This window comes from Mytilus trossulus, chromosome 3 (genome assembly GCF_036588685.1).
Source record: "Mytilus trossulus isolate FHL-02 chromosome 3, PNRI_Mtr1.1.1.hap1, whole genome shotgun sequence".
Lineage (NCBI taxonomy): Eukaryota > Metazoa > Mollusca > Bivalvia > Mytilida > Mytilidae > Mytilus > Mytilus trossulus.
In genome coordinates this window covers 64,955,450-64,975,123 of record NC_086375.1, presented here as the reverse complement: position 1 = coordinate 64,975,123, position 19,674 = coordinate 64,955,450, and the positions used below count along the sequence as shown (strand labels likewise).

The window sequence follows — 19,674 nt, the reverse complement described above, 5'->3', positions numbered from 1 at the left end:
TTGCTGCTGCACTGTGAAAGATGGTAAAAAGTTTATGTATGTATGTGCATCCGTCTGGTATATTGAGTACTCTCACATCTACATGTCTTGTCAGAATTTTATGAAATGAGCTGCGATCAGATAGTAATTGATCTTTGCAAGTGCACATAATAATGGTATACATGCACATGTATCAAAATTTGATTGATTTTTGGAAATTAAAAATAAAAAAACAAAAAAAAGAATATTGGTTGGTTTTGTTGTGTATTACAGCAACTAGATTTTCAAAGAGTTACCAACTTTCCGTAGAGATTTTTTAATCCCAAAATATGTATTGATATTTATTTGCATAGTGTCTATTTCTATCAGATGCAGCTCAAATTAAAATTAGTGGTTTTTATCAGGTTTTCTGTCATTTTTATGGCCAATTCTTGTTGTACTGAATCTATAGCTAAATGGACTAATTAGTTCATTTATTCTAAAGTTCTAGCAAATAGGATTCTATTAAATTTTTTATATAGTGTAAACCAAAGTTTATTCTGGTATAAGCAATGACAACTGTTTGATTTATTTATTTTACAGGTATTCAGACCAAGAATTATGTGTGTAGAATTTATCAAGAATTTATCTACATTGTTGTCTCATGTGAAGAGTATTGAGACAGGGGAGACAAATATTGAGGCTGCTAATGGTGGGTATAAACATTGCAAATTGCGTTTACATGGATATTGACATATATTCCTTATTCAATAGTCCACATTGTTGTCATCACACAGTTTATTAGTTATTTACTATTTATTAAGTAGATGAAAAGTATTATGAATATTAGGCCAGGATTTTTTAATTTGTTGGTTTACGGATCCGCCGACCCGATTTTGCCGATTTCCAAAATAAAAATAAAATCGAATTTTCAGGCTTTTTTTTATTCTCGCCGACCCTAACAAATGCATTATCCCTGAAAAATAATTAAAATATCCTTTTTTATGAAATGAGATGCATTAATCACTAACAGAAGTGATGATAGTTATCAAAGGTACCAGGATTATAACACTTTCTGTTGTGAAAAATGAAACTTTCAGTTTACGTTTCTAAAAATAGACAAATCAATTATTAATGACCTTGAAATGTCGTTTGCGCAAATAATTTTGCGGAAAGAAACCTGTGTTTAAAACCAATTACACAATAAGTTTGTTTCCCTTATTTGTCACCAGTCCGTAAGATGCATGTTCTCATATAAATAGACTTGTCCAAATGTGGACAGGTGGAAGTTCAAGACATCAAGTTAAAATACTGAATTTGATATTTTCTTGTTTATAGATAAAAAAATATATCGTCCATTTGGATAAAAAACGGGAATGCATGACAACAGATTATTTAACCTGATATTCTCGTTTTCCCAGTGGACGAGTCTATTACGTTTTGACACGTGTGTTGAAACTTATTTTCGTACTACGTTTTTACTCTTTTTTTTATCAGTTTTCGTGCTCATTATTTTTCACCAAGTTTTGATTAAAAGCTAAGTCAAATAACTGACGTGAACCTGTTTTTCTTGTTTGTGAAATGACGATTTAATTTCGTCTTTGTCAGTGTACCCCCCTTTTTTTACGGGAAATTATTAGACAATGTCATGCGATGTTTACAGCTGAGCAATAATATTTCATCAAACTAAAATTTAAGAACGATGAAAAAATAGTATGACAAACATATTATTAGAAAGGTGAAATATATTTTTATTTTGCATATCAGTTTTCTGTCTTGAAAGATTTTTTTTTTCTTTTTTTTCCGACCGACCGACCCGACTTTTTCATGGAGAAAATCCGTAAACCAACAAATTAAAAAACCGTGGCCTTATAATTATTCAATGGAAATTAGATTTTGTAAAATATTTCTAATGTTTAATATTGTATGCTTATTTATACAAAGTGTAAATCATTGAAACTTAATATGAAAAAAAAAACACAATATAAATTTTGTATGATTATCCCTGTTCTCAAAAGGTGGTGTAGACTGGTGTATGTTGGTTCCTTCTGTCTGTTCATCTTTCCATCTGCCTGTTTGTCAATGTTTCTGACAGTCAATAAGTTTTCTTATTACAATTTTTGTCACAGTTTTCTACAGAACTGCAAATCTTCCCATAATTTTGTATCAGGCTTCATGTGAGAGTCCTGTACATTAGGATACATTTTCAGATTAGTCGCTCATCAACTTCCTGTTTACCAAATAGAAATATGTTTTTACGCATAAAATATGCAACATTACAGATAGAAGATGTGTTTGGTTCTTATTAACTTAGTTTTGACTAAATTATGCTGAAAGAGAGATCCTCATGTTGTTCTGACACATCTTGTTTTCACGTCAGAAATAATTTAAGGATGATAGATGATATGAGTTAATTGTTATCTTTAAGGGGGCTCGCGGGTCTAAATCAATTTTTTTATTTAATATAGGATTTCTCTTTATTTTTCTTTAAATTAACTTTATCTTATACGTAATAGAAAAATGAAATAAAAAAGTGGGGTCACCGTTCATTTACGCTCACAATCTGCCTTCGAAAGAAGCATGTATTTTTGTTAATGTCCTTCTTTTCTGTTGAACTAATAGGAGAAATAACGGTAATATCGAAATAAAAAATGAACTAAATTACAGAAATCGCTTAAATTTTACAATTTTTTAGTTTATGTACAGCGTTTTCGAAAACAACAATAAAAAGTATAGGTCACCGATGATTTTAAAAAGATATTTGAATATTAGTGCCAAAAAATGGCGTTTTTGCACCAAAGGGAGATAATTTACAGCTTTTTCAATGATATCTTCATTCTAAAAATCACCTGGGGCCATCAGGAATTAATTTTTTCGGAATGATTTTTGTACCATATGATAAAGTAACAACTACTAAAGGTAATAAATAAAATTTGTAATGAAAAATAAAACTTAATTTTTTTTCTGAAAATCTTATACCCGCGAGCCTCCTTAAATGTTTTAATTCTGTACTGAATAAAGATGAATCCTTAATGACACGTTTTGCTTTTATTAATAATATATTTATGAAACAAAATGATTTCTGTTCCTTTAGCTGACAGAGGTAAATTGTGTACAATACTGTGCTATATTGCTTGTCAGAGTACACCACTATTGCTGTGCTTATTTTAGATACATATAGACAGACTAGTTTAGAATGTTGTGCTCACTTTTTATTCAAAACTTGATGTTATTCAATAGATAAATGAATACGCATATTTCAATTTGATATATTTCCTGTTCCTTATCTAATTTCCAATTTAACTTGTATTCTTTGTAAAAACTAAATTATGACAGATAGATTTTGTCATATAGGTAGGTACTTGTATTAAAACAATGGAAAATCTATGAAGGCGACATCATATCAATTAAAAATTAAATAAATAATAATGAAATTATCATACTCATGTGGTGCTCTTCATGCAATACTTACATTAGTTTCTTAAATAATGTTGTAGTGAGATGTTTATGACATTGCTAAATAATGCTAATAGAGGACATAATGCTTTTATAAATATTGAATTTGAGTAGATTTTCCAGGACAATCTTATTTCACTAGTACTAGTGTTATTATAACTATTTTTTGCATGTGATTTTGTTCTTAAATTTGACAGAAAAAAGGATAATTTTTAACTCTATTTTGAGAATTAAACGTTGATTTCAACTGACTGAGTCTCATTATCTTTTCATAATGGGTCTACTCTTAAAAGTAAAATGTTAAGTCGGATTAAGGTTCTATGGACTACCACTTAAATAGATATGCTGGTCTTGCAAACAGCTTGGACTCATTCAAATCTCAGTTTCAGTGTATTTAAACATCTTTTCTGTATAGCACTGTTCAAGTTATTTTGCACATTATTTTGTATGCTTCAGAATAACAGGTTTTTGTAATCCTTACCCTATTCAGTTATGTTATTTACACACAATTATGTTAGTTAATATACAATATATGCATGTTGTTGGAAAATATAAATTTATTTGTATGAACTTCAGAAACAGGGCGAAAAGCAAGGCTCCAATAATTGCAGGATAAAGCACAATATTAAACATAAAACAGCTGTTATCACACCAATGAAGTAAATAATTCTTAAGTGCTTATCAGATGAATATGTCCCATAGGTGACTAGGGAATAGAAATATGGTCATATAAGCAGGGTTTAAGTTAGGATTTTGACGGCTTTAGTCACTTTTGCGCACCATGAAAATCAACCCTTTTTTTGTGTTACAGCAAGGGACCAAGGATGTATGTTTCTATCTTCATCTTTGACTTTGTCAGATTTTAAAGGACTTTTAGGCATGACTGGCAGTCAGTATTGTATGATTTGACTGTATTGGTCCTTATTATGAAAGATTTTGACGTGGGATGTGGAAACTTTGTTCACAATTTCTCTTCAGTTTGGAGAACATTCCTGAACAACACAAGTAGGATTCATTTTTTTTAAACAAGGAAACACAGTAAAAATTAACTTGCAATGATTTTATCACTGCATAATCATTATCCTTATAAATCGTCTAAATAGATGTCTGGAAATCATTTCTATCAAGTTGGAACTGTATAAAATCCTTTTTGGAACGAGTATACTGAATGAAAGCAAATTTAGAATAGATACCGTTTACTACTTTCGGTTTTAAAATGAAACGAAAACGGGAAGTGACACGTGGATAGTAAATTCAAAACGAGTCCAGATTCATCAGGAAATCATCAGTTTTCGGTTTTAATTCCTTTAGTAAGAGATATATATTTGTCTCTCTCGTTTAATTGCTTCTAAATGATTTCGTATTTTACGTTTTTTATCAGGGTCTTTAGATAGTTATAGGACTATTTTCATGCATGCGTAGCACAAAGTACAGGAAGCACCTGTTTAGCTCGTGAAGACAATTTGAAAGTTTTTAATATAGTTCTATATAATATTTTTTAAATGGAAATTGTTGAAAGTTTTTGATGGCAATTTATATCAATTGTGACGAAAATGAGTTCAAATGAAGAATCTACGACAAACTATCTTCAAATTGTGATCGTCTGAGGAATAATGAAATTTAGAAGCAAACTGTCCGGGGGTAACAAATTGTTTCGATCAAATGACGAAAACTATACTCCTGGTTTTTGAAATACCAACTGACTGATTTTCCTTGGGACATAATTATAACGGTCAATTACGAGATTTATTAATAATTAACGGATTAGTGACCCATCAGATGGCGAAAAGCAGATTAGTTGTAATCACAACTTGTAACACCTGTTGAAAATGCCTGGGGGTCACAAACTTGTTAAAAACATAAAGACAGGTAGATTTATAGTATTTTAAAGAGAAAATATTTTTACACATACTAAATTTAAGTGACGAAATTTATTTGAAAATTGATTCCATCAAATGACGAAACTATACTCCTGGTTTTTGAAATACCAACTGACTGATTTTCCTTGGGAAATAATTATAAGGGTCAATTACGAGATTTATTAATAATTAACGGATTAGTGACCCATCGGATGGCTTAAAGCAGATAAGTTGTAATCACAACTTGTAACACCTGTTGAAAATGCCTGGGGGTCACAAATTTGTTAAAAAAATAAAGACAGGTAGATTTATAGTATTTTAATGAGAAAATATTTTTACACATTCTAAATTTAAGTGACGAAATTGATTTGAAAAACCTTTCGTCAATGCGAAAACCCTTTCGTAAATTACGAAAGTGACAAACGCTAGCAAAATCACTGATAAAAGCCTTGTTTTGACTGGCAGTAAAAGCCTTGCCAAAGTTGGGTGTGGCAAGTATTTGTTTGTATGGGGTTGTACAAGTAAGCATCTGGTTAGAATGGGCAAGTTTGATTTGTCTTGTGTAGAGAGAGTTTCAAGGTCTGCATGTTTTAAAAGAAACCAAGCAAGATTTCTGTCCCTATCCTGTATACCCTCATTTTCTGATTTCCAGTTGCATTCCAAATTATGAATACTTTCATATCGGACAGGATCTACCAATGTATTGATTGCTATTTTGTGCTGGACCTTAATAAACATGAAATAAATGCCACTGGACATTAACTAACCAGCAATCAAACATATTATGTATTTTTTACATGAAATTGATATTTGATATAGGAACTTTTTGTTCATTTTATATGAGACTTATGTTTTCAACACCAAGTGAATATATTTCATCAACAGCATTTTAGAATTCTATAGTGTGCAGAATATATGTAGTTTGCTATTTTACTTTAGATGTTATTTTAGATCTTTTTGGCATATTTATCATAACTGAAACATGTATTTTGTGTTTTTCTTTTGTCTGATTAGGTACTGTATGTAAAATATTTCATAGTTCCTTTATAGATTACATACTTAGCAACTTATATGTGTTTTTTATATAACACCTTTATATACAGTCAATGTTAATGTACAGTTCAATATTAGAAAATAAATAAATTAAATGTAAAAAGAGTCACAAGTAAATGAAAACTGTTTTTTTTTAAAATTCAATTCAGACTTAAATGTTGGTTTAACCCAATCCACAGCAAAAGATTCAAGTATTTTCAATTGCTTTTGCAGGTTCCATAACAGCTAGTGAGTTTGTCAACACCAGTATGTCTGTGTTGGAAGGTTTGTCTCAACATCCAGCCATTTTAGCAGAATATAGTGAAGTCATACTGGAGAAAATACTGCCTACATTAGCTGATCTCATTGGTAGTCAGAATGGTAAGTTTTTATGTATTAGTTTTCAGTAAAGGATGCACTGTAGTCATCATAAAAGTATAGAATACACAGCTACTTTTGCATAGTACTATTTTTGTACTAAAAATCTGTAGTACTGGAAATTTACTTTTAATATTCAGTACTATTTTGTTACTTTAGAATTATTGTAATATTTAGGTACCTGTATTTTACAGTACTTAATTTGCACTTGAAATTTAGGTACTACAGATTTTTGGTTAATTCCGTTACATTTTCCTAAAAGTTTTTTCTATTTCAAATCTCTTAAAATTATGATTTTCAAACATGGAATATTGTATTATTTCTGTACCAAAATATTTAGTACAATTCAAGTACAGTAGACTCCACCTAATCGGACTGTAAAATACAAGTACCTAAATATTACAATAATTTTAAAGTAAAGAAATAGTACTAAATATTAAAAGAAAATTTCCAGTACTACATATTTTTAGTATAGAAATAGTACCTATGCAAAAGTAGCTTTGTACATTTTAATGATTTTATATCTTTAAGCTTTTTATTTATGTTTAAAAAATTAAAGAAATTATTGAATATTAAAATCATATTTGAGGTAATATCACTAATGAAAATATAATAAAAAAATAGATTTACTGATTAATGTGACTGAACAACATTACATTGGTAATAAAACTTTAGTTTATAGAATAAATTGTTTAACAATGATTGTTTCAAACATACACTGTTTTTTTTCTCATTTATTTTGTGACTTCAATGATAAGCATTGAGGTATTACACCACTTTTTACAAAAACATCAATGTTTCAATTAAGAAACTTTTTAACAATTTAACTGGAATTAAGTCATTGTGAATCTTTTTCATCATATTGCCTTTTCTATTTTCTGTTTGACTTTAGGTGATACAAGAGCTCTGTCACTGAGGCTATTTACTGAGGTGGCATCTGTTTACCTTAGTCAGGACCAGTTTGGTGTAGGAGATGTTAAAGTTAATACATCTTTACTTCATAAGACCATTGGAGATAACCTTCTACCACAGTAAGTCAGCTTATCTTTAATTTGCACCATACTTTATATATCTTTATTCTCACAAACCAAATTACAAAGGTATAGAGATAATTATACATATTTCAAAATTACATAAATAAATAATGTACGAAAGTAGATAAAGGCTTTTACAATTGTTCACCCAGAAAAGTTCAATTTGTTATTGATCTCCTTAATAAGTTAACATAGTTCGTTCAGTTCTGTAAATTTTTTTGAATTCATTAAGTCATAAAACTTCAATGTGTTTGGTCTATTTCTATAGTAAAATGCAATACATTGTTTTCTACAGTTATCAAAAGCTGAACAATTAAAAATGTAATGGTATTCATCACCAATGGCATCTGAATTACACAATACACATTTTCTGTTTTCTCTTTCTATGTTTTGCCATCTTCCAGTTTCTATTGGAAATTTCATGTTCAAAGTTCGAAATTTAAGAAATAAGGATATTTGCCTGTCATCCAAAATATTTAAACATTTCTCAAACTCCAAAGTATTTTTAAATAAATGATAATTTAATGCATTTGGTGATTCCTGTAGGCTTGCTAGCCATTTTTGTTTTAATTTATCTATCAAATTCTGTTTGATGGTTACATGTAGCCATGTTTTATTTGCAAAAAAGATATTGTCCCAAACATATGACAAGCCACATGTGTCTAAAATTGACTTGACTTGTTTTAACCATAAAATATTTGTACCATATTTGGCAGTTGCTAAGTTGTATAAAATAAAAGGCAATTTGTCAGGTTTTCCAGTTACCTACTTGAACCAATAATTTATCATTCGTAACTTAATTGAAATATCTAATGGATATCTTCCCAATTCACCATAAATCATAAAATAAATATGTCTGTCCTTCTGTGTTGGTTAAGCTTGTCAGAAAGATATGATGAAACAATTCAATTATATTTTGTCTTTAATCTTTCTATGCAGTACAACATTATAAAACTTCACTTTAGACACAAGTTTTACCAACATATAATGATTAAATGGTGTGAGAATTTTTTGTCCCAATTATGTACTGTAATATTTGAAATTTATGCAATGTTTTTATTACTGCAAATTGTGATGTAACTGTTTTTGAGAAAATAAAAACTAGCTTCCAAATTTTAATAGAATTATTTGTATACAACATTTTATCTGAAACCATAATGAGTAAACTTACAATTGTCCTTAATTCAACAAATTTTAGAATATTAAAAAAAGAATGATTATTAAATGTGAATATTTTTTTCACTTTTTTACAGGTTTGAACAGATTTTGTTAGACCAAGATCCATTGCCAGCATATGGTTTAAAACTTTTGTTAGCATTGTTAGAACAGAACCCTGCATTCATTAAACAGTTTGAACAGCTTGGTTTAGTGTCAGTCATATTCCAAGTTCTGCTGGTAATTATAACTTAATTTTTGTATGGAAAGGAGGATTTTAATTCACTTTGGTAAAGGGTGTGTCTGTTGGCTTTACAGTAAATTGCTGTTTGTTGTCTTTGCAGTCCCTTGTAAACATGGGAGACATATTTATATTACTTTTGAAACTTTCAAATTACTTATTACTTTTAAATGTTTATTGTAAGATATGAATCCAGAATATGACATAGAACTGATAGTAATTTTGTTCCTGATAGGCTTCAAACTTTAAAAACTAATCATTAAAATGTTTTCATATGTAGTTGGAACTTTTCATCATATTATAGTAATTGAACCTTAGAAATTCAAAATGATTAAAACTATTATAAACAGTAACTTGTCAGCTTAGGATTTGACCACAATTAGTTCATGAAAAAACCCTAAAATAAACGAGAATTGCATTAAGACTATTTAATTTAATTGTTATTACGAATTTTTATTAGGATCATCAACAAAACCCTCTGAATAGTGCTATGCAGAGTATTGCAGGAATTATAAATTGTTTGGTCAGCCATAAAGAAACAAACATGCAAGAACTGTATGAACAAGGTAAGTTTACGCATGACTAAGCCATTTATTTCTGAAGTGCTCCTGTCTTTCAAAAAAAATCAATAACTGTAGAATCTAATACTCTGTTTTAAAAAAAAATTAAAAATGAAAGGAAGTCATTTTCACATTTTGTGTGAATCTCTGAAGTATAATGTAATCGTAGGTTTTGCTATTACTTTTTGTGTGGACAGGGTTTATCATTTTGTGAGCTTTGATCACATTACTTCTTGTTTCATTCTGAATTATAAGAACAAAAATATAATTTTATAGTCATTTATAATCATTAATGGAGAGTATATTTGTTAATTTTGTAGGTTTGATAGATTACTTTACTACATTGATATTTGAGGTGTCAGCCGTATGTTTTGAGGGGGATGAACATGGAGGGGACAGTAAAACAGCTGTTGTAATGTTACAAATGTTACTAGATACATTAAACAGTATATTTAAATATGTATCTGATGTTGTCAGGAAAGCTTTACAGGTATTCTAACATTTAATTCAGTATTGTTACATCATAAAAAAGGAATCTTTTAAAAGAGTACAGTAGAACAACACTGGAAAAAAACTAATTAAAAAATATTTTTTGAAAAAGCCCTACTGTTTACAAAATAGTGAAAATGAACAATTACTGCCACCAAGCAATTATTTTAAGAAAATTGGATTAAAAAAAAAAAAAATTTCAAAATAATATGCAGAACCAAATACTATTTTGTTAGTATGATACATTTATTATCCTCTTTGAAATTGTTCTTAATAAACAACCAGTTGCTATATTCAAAGATGGCTGCCATGTTATATATAAGTCTCTACCAATGGTAGAAATGCTTTAGACTTGAAACTTTAGTTTATTGAAGGAATTTTTGGATTATTTTTTAAATATACTGTTAATTGTAAAAAATATTTGAATTAGCTCTCGCCACAATATAGCCTTTTTGCAATCATGCGGTGTAAAGCAGCCACCAATCAATCATTAGATAGAAATGTATCAACTGTCTTCAACAAATTTCACAAAATTTCACATTATTTTAAATACATGAAACATTGACTTGCCTTGTGCATTGTACTGTTACAGTCTAAGAAATCAGGAGGTGAGGCTGGGAATAAAGAGGCAGAGGATGCAGAGATGTTACTACTGAATAACAAACCATTAACAGATCTGACATCATTGTTAACACAGCTGGTAGGTGAAACACTGAAATTACAAACTAGAGATATGGGGTACCTTTCCATGACACAAAATTAATACATACACAGCAACATTGACTACGTTGTCCCCTAAGTTGGCTCATACCCCTGGCTATCTGATTTGATGTTTGAATTTGCTACTGGCTGAACTACAGTGAACCAATGAAGTTGATTATATAAATTATAAATTTTTTGAATGTTCTATTTGATGTTGTCTCAGATGCATGTACCCCTTAAAGTATAATTTTAAGTCTGATTGACACTGTTTCTGGGCTAGGAAAAGAGTTCACCGTGCCTTTGAAGGAGAAGTTGCAATCTTAAGGTCTGTTCTACCAAAATTTCCATGTTGAAAGGTGCATTACTGAAAAAACAAAATAAACCAGAAAGGACCAGAACATCCTACCCACATGCAAATCTGCATTTTAGAACATAACATGGTTCTAATTTCTTGTTGAAAGAACAAATTATGTCAGAGGAGTTGCAATGACCAGGTCCTTTCTATCAAAATTTCTAAGTTAAAAGGAGTATAACTAACAAAAATGGACCTGTAATATCATACCCATATGAGCATCTGCATATTAGAAGCAAAAAATGTTAAAAAAACAAATTTATTTGGTATTTTAAAACCATGTAGAAGAAATTGGGAAGACAAGGTTGGTATTTAAAATGGTAAAAAAAATTATGCGAAAGGGGCATAATTATGGGAAAACTAAATGGATTAAAAATTAACCCCTCATGGTAATGCTTGTGTGAGCAATTTGTATTTGCAATAATTTTAGAGAGGGAAAAAAAACATTTAAAAGTTTTATAGAATGTTTAAACTTGGATCTTCTCTTATATAAATACACAAACAAAATTTGAAAAGTTTATAAAATATAAGATTGAGAATGGAAATGGGGAATGTGTCAAAGAGACAACAACCCGACCATAGAATAAAACAACAGCAGAAGGTCACCAACAGGTCTTCATATAGCGAAAAATTCCTGCACCCGGAGGCGTCCTTCAGCTGGCCCCTAAACAAATATATACTAGTTCAGTGATAATGAACGCCATACTAATTTCCAAATTGTACACAAGAAGCTAAAATCAAAATAATACAAGACTAACAAAGGCCAGAGGCTCCTGACTTGGGACAGGCGCAAAAATGCGGCAGGGTTAAACATGTTTGTGAGATCTCAACCCTCCCCCTATACCTCTATCCGATGTAGAAAAGTAAACGCATAAAGCACATTTTCATATGTTCTATTAAGCTATCATATCAACAGCTGTACAATTATTATAAACGTATTTACTCGTAGACCAGTTAATATTTTTAATACTATAGAAGTGTTATAGTTTTGAATGTGATTTTCCCTTTTTAGCTGTGCCATGAAGACACAGATATCCACGATCTGTCTACCAAGTGTATATCTCTGCTTGTCCAGTTGTTTGGTGGAGAAAACAAAGACTCATTATCTCCTGAAAATATGGTAAAGTATTTAATTGTACAATCAGTATCAGTACGAAGACAAAGACGGGCTTTTGAATTGTGTTAATAAACGTCAAATATTATTAAAGATGTCAACCTTTTACTCTTGTTTGTTTGTTTGTAACAGAAAGTATTTTTCACCTAAATACCATAAATTCTAAATGTTATCTGCGAAACTATTAGTAGCTGAGTAGTCAAAATCAACCTGTATATGTTTTTAACTAAAATTAATGTTTGAGTTAAGTAGAACTCATTTGCAAAAAAATCAATATATATTGTACACACTTAGAATTAAAAGAATTGTGTGGCTAACATAGTTATGGTTTACCTCTAGATTTCAATAAACTTGTCATTCTAGTGATATGTAGAATAAAGTATTAAACATAATAAAAAGAATGTACAGTTAAATTCTTATTTCTACGGTCTTGACTCTTCATGAATTTCTCAGTAATGTTCTAAATTGTGATTATATTTGTAGGACTATTATCGTAAGGCTCTACAGAAAGCAGATTCCAAGAAACAAAAGGTTTTACTAAGGATAATTAAAAGATTGGTAAGTTATATACAAAACTTATACACAATGCTTATTACCACAAAATACCGATAAAGTACGAAATTTGATGGCGTCACTTTTACTGTACTTGAGTTAAGGCCCTTTATAAATTGAAAAAATGCAAAATCTAGCAATTCCATTCTCTAACTTTAGTTTGCCTATGAAACTTATACACAATGCTTATTATCATAAAATTGTTTTAAATATTTGAATCCTGTTGCTAAATCTATTGTTTCCCTTCTCTTACTTTAGTTTGCCTCAACCATATATTATCAAAATAATACACAATGCTTATTATCATAAAATTGTCTTAAAGACATGATTCCTGCATCTGTATGTGGAAGTTGACTCATGTATATTTGCAAGAGGAAGCATCTGTTACCCATAGACATATTCCCTATTTATATGGTTTTCCATTAGCAAATGAAGGAAAATTCAAGGGGCAGAGATACCATTGAGTGAACTTATATTCTTTTAGGAAAATGTACAATTTTTTTTTTAAATGAATCTAAAGCTATTGTTGCATTGAATAACTTCATTAACAAATGTACACTAAATGTTTTTGACATCATTAACTTCATGTTTATTTTAGTATAAATATGGAACAAATCATTTAAAGCCAATGCATAAAAGAATTCAGTTACCCTTTCCACAGTGTTTTAAGGGCCTGTTGAGAACACAGTAGGAGGGTGGAGATAAGTTTTCTTTTTCTTTTCATTACAGTTAAGTACAGAAAAGGCACACATAGACATGATGAAACAGCATGGGGACATGTTGGCAAATACCATAAAAAATCTTGTGCAGACAGGAACGTAAGTCACTTTTACCTAAGTCTTTTAACAGCAGAAGTATAGTTTATTTAATTTCATATAATATTCTGCAACCATCTGTGGATATCAATTTTGGTGATTTTTGAAAATGTAAGGTGTTTGAAAGATTCAATAATTTCTTGTCTATTTTACATATTATAATAGGTTTGATACTGCAATGCCCTTGTCTGTACTGCTGTTCTTCCATCAGTTACTTTAAATGTATTTTACTGTACTCAGCTTATGTATGAAGGAATGATTTGAACAAAGCCTGGAACTTTGTATTAAGTAACTGTACTGTTAAAGAGATTTTCAGATGCTGTACAGTTGCCTCAGGTTACAAATGCTAATCAGAAAAGCTAATCAGTCTGCATTTTTGTCTTTTAGACATATTTTTTTTCTCATGGGATTAATTTATGGGGTAGTTCCCTAAAAAGGAATAACTTTTATTCATAATAATTTTCAAAGCAATAATAAGGAATTCTAATTTATTTTTGATAGGTAGTAAATAAGCTTCTTTAGTTTTGTGTCAAACTATTAACACTGAATGATCATTTATGTATACTAGTTGATTTGTATGAAGATTATAACTATAACATTTTTTAAGTGTTTTGTGTATTTTTTGTCTGTTTTATTTTTAGGTCACATGCAGATGTAGCCTTGTCATCTTTAGCTGGTGAAATACTCAAGATGACTGGATATCTTAAATAAGTTATAATATTGGACACAGACTTGCCATAGTAACAATATTTTTTGTTGGTTTTCTTATCCGTCCAGAAATTGCTGATCTAAGTACAACTTTGATGATATGCTATCATTTACATTTGCAAAGATGCAACTTAGAAATATAATTGACATTCCTATTTGATACCAACTAATATCTTACTAAGATAAAATATACTCCATTTTTGTAAATCAATTGTGAGCCATTTATAATAGTCCTTTCCAGTCTTTACTTGTCTTGACCTGACCTGGGTATATATATATATTTAGTCATGAATGAGTTCCAAATTGTGACTGAAATGTTACAATTGAGTCTAAAATCTTCATTGCTTGAGTCTGGCTAAGATAGGAAAAGTTTGGTTTAGAAACCTGAAACATGTACACTGCACAGCTATAATATTTTTTTAAACTGACAAATGATCTTAAAGAGTAAGAATTTATAGTGAATTGTACGTTAAGACTTAACTCAATACAGGCCCTTTTACAGCCTACATAATTTCATTTTGTAATGTAATTGAGAATTAATGAGAGTTTGCTTTGGTTGATAAGAGTACCTGAATATTTTTTTTCATGAATTTATATCATTTTGTTTTGCTTGAATCAAATAAAATAAATTAAATAATTTGTTTTTGTTATATTCCATTGAGTGAAATCATATCACAAAAAAATAAGTGTTGAATAATTAACAATTTGACTGTTATGTCATTATGTGTCCATTCAAGTACATCTCTTGTTATTCCTGATTGTTCCAGAGTTACAGCATTGTTTTGCATGAAGTGTTGTATTTTTTTGCAGAAGTTATCTAGTAAAACCTTTAACACAGTTATTGGATTGTATTTGGTATAATAAAACATTGAGCATTGCTGACTCTGCATATTTGGCTCATTGTTGAAGGCCGTATGGTGACCTATAGTTATCAATTGTTTGTGAGCCCTCAACCCTCCCCTCACCTGGAAAAGTGATATAATAGCACAACTTAATAACACATTATAATGATCAGTTGAAAAAGGTTTAACTTATCAGATCAATGCAAAGATAAAACCAAATAAAACACAGGCAGGACCTGACAGGCTACTGTATTTATCCTCCCTCATACCTACAGTAAAAATAGACCCTCCTACAGATCTGAGAGAAATTAATCATATTGATATCTATTGATTAATCCTGCTTACAATAAACTCATCATAGATACCAGGACTAAATTTTTTTATATACGCCAAACACGCTTTTCGTCTATAAAAGACTCATCAGTGACGCTCGAATCAAAAATTGTCAAAAAGGCCAAATCAAGTACAAAGTTGAAGAGCATTGAGGACCAAAATTCCTAAAAGTTTTGCAAAATCCAGCTAAAGTTATCTATGCCTGAGGTAGAAAAGCCTTAGTATTTCAAAAATTCAAAATTTTGTAAACAGTTAATTTATAAATATATTAACCATATCAATGATAATTCATGTCAGCACAAGTGCTGACTACTGGGCTGGTGATACCCTTGTGGAAATAAATCTCCACCAGCAGTGGCATCGACCTGTTTTAGAATAGAACACAGGGATATAATGTTTTGTTGACTATCTTAAAAAATCACTTTTGAAAAAGGAAATATGACAGCAGGAAAAAGATTTGCAGAAAAAATATTGTTTGATTTATTGGTGTTCAATGCCACTTTCAGAACTACTTTGAGTGGCTTTTTTGTGTTAGCAAGTTTTTATTTGTGAGAAAGCCTTAATATTGACGGCCATAATAAGGAAAAGTTGCATTCATTAATGTCACACCCAAATTAAATCTATACAGATCTCGAATGTTGAAAAAAAATATTGTTATTTTTTTTTTTACAAATTAGCATAGTGGGTCAACTTAATCAAAACACAACCACACTGCTTGAACATAATCTGCAATCTTATCAACACCTGCATTAAGGTCAAACGAAAGCCTGAAAGACGGCTCTTGAACAGGTTTGATTTACAAATGATTTATATGTTACTAGTTTATTGCCATAAAAAGCTGTTACCGATATATCACACACTTCTGAATCATTACAGGTACCACTGATTTATTTTACTTGACTCGGCGGGGTTTATCCAGTTTTGCTTATAATAGACGTTCTATGAGAGGTGTTTCGGGATAAACTCATTTATGAGGTGTCCAGTTATGGTAATTGATCCAATAAAAATATATGAACACTATATGATCCTATATATATTTGCAAACTAAATAGTGAGACGTAACCCTGTAAAAACTGGGATAATTCCAAATGGTACTTCGACCTTATTGATTTCCTTTATATTTTTTTATATTTAAGAAATAATTCATGTGGGCTTGAATATATCGTGACTTTACCACGGGTTGGCCCTTTATGACAAATATTTTACCCTGAGCGATAGCGAGGGGTAAAATATCGGCATAAAGGGACAACCCGTGGTAAAATCTATATATATTCAAGCCCTCATGAATTATTTCGATTCTAATAGGTCAAATACGGCAATTCTTTTGGATCGAAGGTGGAAGCAAATATTTGCCATTCCCAGAAATAAACACACTGTTTTCAGGAGTAATATTAACGGGATTTAACACATTTCACAAGTGGGGAGATTTTTTAAAAAGTGGGGTGAGTTGGTGATCCAGGTTGGGGCTTTTTTTTTTTAAAGTGGGGCGAGTTGGTGAAAAGTGGGGCGACTAGGTGTGGGGCGACTTGCCAGTGGGGCGACTTGTCATGGATTCTTTAGAATTAATTTAAATGATAATTGACTTATATGTCTTAAATGTTTAAACAAATATGGCTTATAACACATTTTAGCATCTTTTGTTTACGTTTCCGTGTTGTGATTATTTTCGGTAATACAAGCGTGTATTTTCCCGTAAAATGCTCATATTCTAAAGTCATCGTTTTATGACGTCGCAAACTCATTCATAAAAAAGCATATGACGTGGGAGTACGATCGGAACAGCCCATGCAATATATTCAAATTTTACCACGGGTGTGTACTCAAAGCGTTTGAAGGACGTCATGTTAGAATTTTAAATTTAAAGACTATTTTATTCGTCTCATTCCATGCACTCAGTTCTTGTGTATATCCGTTTGGTTACACTGATAGGTGATAAGAAATTCTTAATAACAACAGAGACATATAATACAATTATATGTCTCTGATAACAATCATTATGGGAATCATCCTTTTCACGCACATCTTCAGACAGACTATCCTGATTCAAGTCGAAACGTATGCTCCGCCCGAACATTTAAAAAAACATTGGTAATAGAACTACATAATTTCAATTAACCAATATATCTGTGATACACCAAACTATGATATCTACAGGTACGTTCATTGAAATCTTAACAATCCTTTCACGGATTTGGCTATACTTTTTGGACCTTTTGGATTATAGCTCTTCATCTTTTATATAAGCTTTGAATTTCAAATATTTTGGCCACGAGCATCACTGAAGAGACATGTATTGTCGAAATGCGCATCTGGTGCAAGAAAATTGGTACCGTTAATTTTGTTAACAACCTATGATATCCACAGTCCACATGTCATTAAGTAATGAAAACACCACGTTCATTGAAATCTGAACAACCTATGATATCCACAGTCCACAGGTCAATAAGTAATGAAAACACCACGTTCATTGCAATTTTAACAACCTATGATATCCACAGTCCACAGATCATTAAATAATGCAAACACCACGTTCATTGAAATCTGACCAACATATGATATCCACAGTCCACAGATCATTAAGTAATGAAAACACCACGTTCATTGAAATCTGACCAACATATGATATCCACAGTCCACAGGTCAATAAGTAATGAAAACACCACGTTCATTGAAATCTGACCAACATATGATATCCACAGTCCACAGATCATTAAGTAATGCAAACACTACGTTCATTGAAATCTGACCAACATATGATATCCACAGTCCACAGGTCAATAAGTAATGAAAACACCACGTTCATTGAAATCTGACCAACATATGATATCCACAGTCCACAGGTCAATAAGTAATGAAAACACCACGTTCATTGAAATCTGACCAACATATGATATCCACAGTCCACAGATCATTAAGTATTGCAAACACCACGTTCATTGCAATCTGACCAACATATGATATCCACAGTCCACAGGTCAATAAGTAATGAAAACACCACGTTCATTGAAATCTGACCAACATATGATATCCACAGTCCACAGATAATTAAGTAATGCAAACACCACGTTCATTGAAATCTGACCAACATATGATATCCACAGTCCACAGATCATTAAGTAATGAAAACATTACGTTCATTGAAATCTGACCAACATATGATATCCACAGTCCACAGGTCATTAAGTAATAAACAATCTATGTTCATTGTAATCTGAGAAGTCCTAACAAATATGTGCACAACTAAAAAAAACTTAGAAATACACTTCTCGTAAGAACGAGACAACAGAACACCACCACAAAGAAAACGATAATTTGATAAAATAATAGTGCAAAGGGACTTGCTTACAAAGAAATAAAAACAATGTATAAAAATCAACATGACGAATTCCAATTTCATGATGAAACGTTTGATTCGATTATATTATGAACAAACTTTGTTTTACATAGCAATGTCAAATGTTAAGTCGATGTTGACGGCTCTGGTAACTTGCTTACATGAATTCATACCGGAACGTATTAGGAAGATAGAAAAGAAGTTACCAGTATCCTTTAACTTTAAAACTTTCCGTTATACACGAGTAGATGATGGTCTCTCATGAAATAATTTTCTTTTATGTGTTGTGAACTGTTATTTGTCTGTTTTTATCTTTTTTTAATCATGGCAATGTCAGTTTTTTTTTTGGCTTATGAATGTCTCTTTGGTATCTGTCGCTTCTCTTTTACAAATAGATATAGGAAGATGTGGTGTGAGTGCCAATGAGACAACTCTCCATCCAAATAACAATTTAAAAATTAAACCATTATAGGTTAAAGTACGGCCTTCAACACGGAGCCTTGGCTCACACCGAACAACAAGCTATAAAGGGCCCCAAAATTACTAGTGTAAAACCATTCAAACGGGAAAACCAACGGTCTAATCTATATAAACAAAACGAGAAACAAATGTTCTTTTTGATGAGTAAGATAGACGTTAATGTCTTGTAAAAAAAATTGTTCAAGTGACAATTGTTTAAATAAAATTGAAAAAGGGAGATGGGGAATGTGTCAAAGAGACAACAACCCGACCACAGAAAAAACAACAGCAGAAGGTCGCC

At 30.8% G+C, this 19,674-nt stretch overlaps 1 protein-coding gene across 3 annotated transcripts in view; it reads left to right on the top strand.

Annotated features, from left to right (window-relative positions):
- Positions 1-15,044, top strand: part of LOC134712125 (serine/threonine-protein kinase ULK4-like) — a 38,217-nt gene extending 23,173 nt beyond the window's left edge. For 2 of the 3 annotated variants that reach the window (XM_063573295.1, XM_063573296.1), the window contains exons 22-33: positions 562-670; positions 3,295-3,312; positions 6,540-6,686; positions 7,576-7,714; positions 8,971-9,112; positions 9,574-9,679; positions 9,994-10,163; positions 10,755-10,862; positions 12,229-12,336; positions 12,814-12,888; positions 13,612-13,700; positions 14,339-15,044. In XM_063573295.1, the coding sequence (XP_063429365.1) occupies positions 562-670; positions 3,295-3,312; positions 6,540-6,686; positions 7,576-7,714; positions 8,971-9,112; positions 9,574-9,679; positions 9,994-10,163; positions 10,755-10,862; positions 12,229-12,336; positions 12,814-12,888; positions 13,612-13,700; positions 14,339-14,408 (1,281 nt within the window). In that variant the 3' untranslated portion in view covers positions 14,409-15,044. The remainder of the gene's footprint in view (positions 1-561; positions 671-3,294; positions 3,313-6,539; positions 6,687-7,575; positions 7,715-8,970; positions 9,113-9,573; positions 9,680-9,993; positions 10,164-10,754; positions 10,863-12,228; positions 12,337-12,813; positions 12,889-13,611; positions 13,701-14,338) is intronic. The other variant, XM_063573297.1, reaches the window with a different exon arrangement.
- The last annotated feature ends 4,630 nt before the right edge of the window (positions 15,045-19,674 follow it).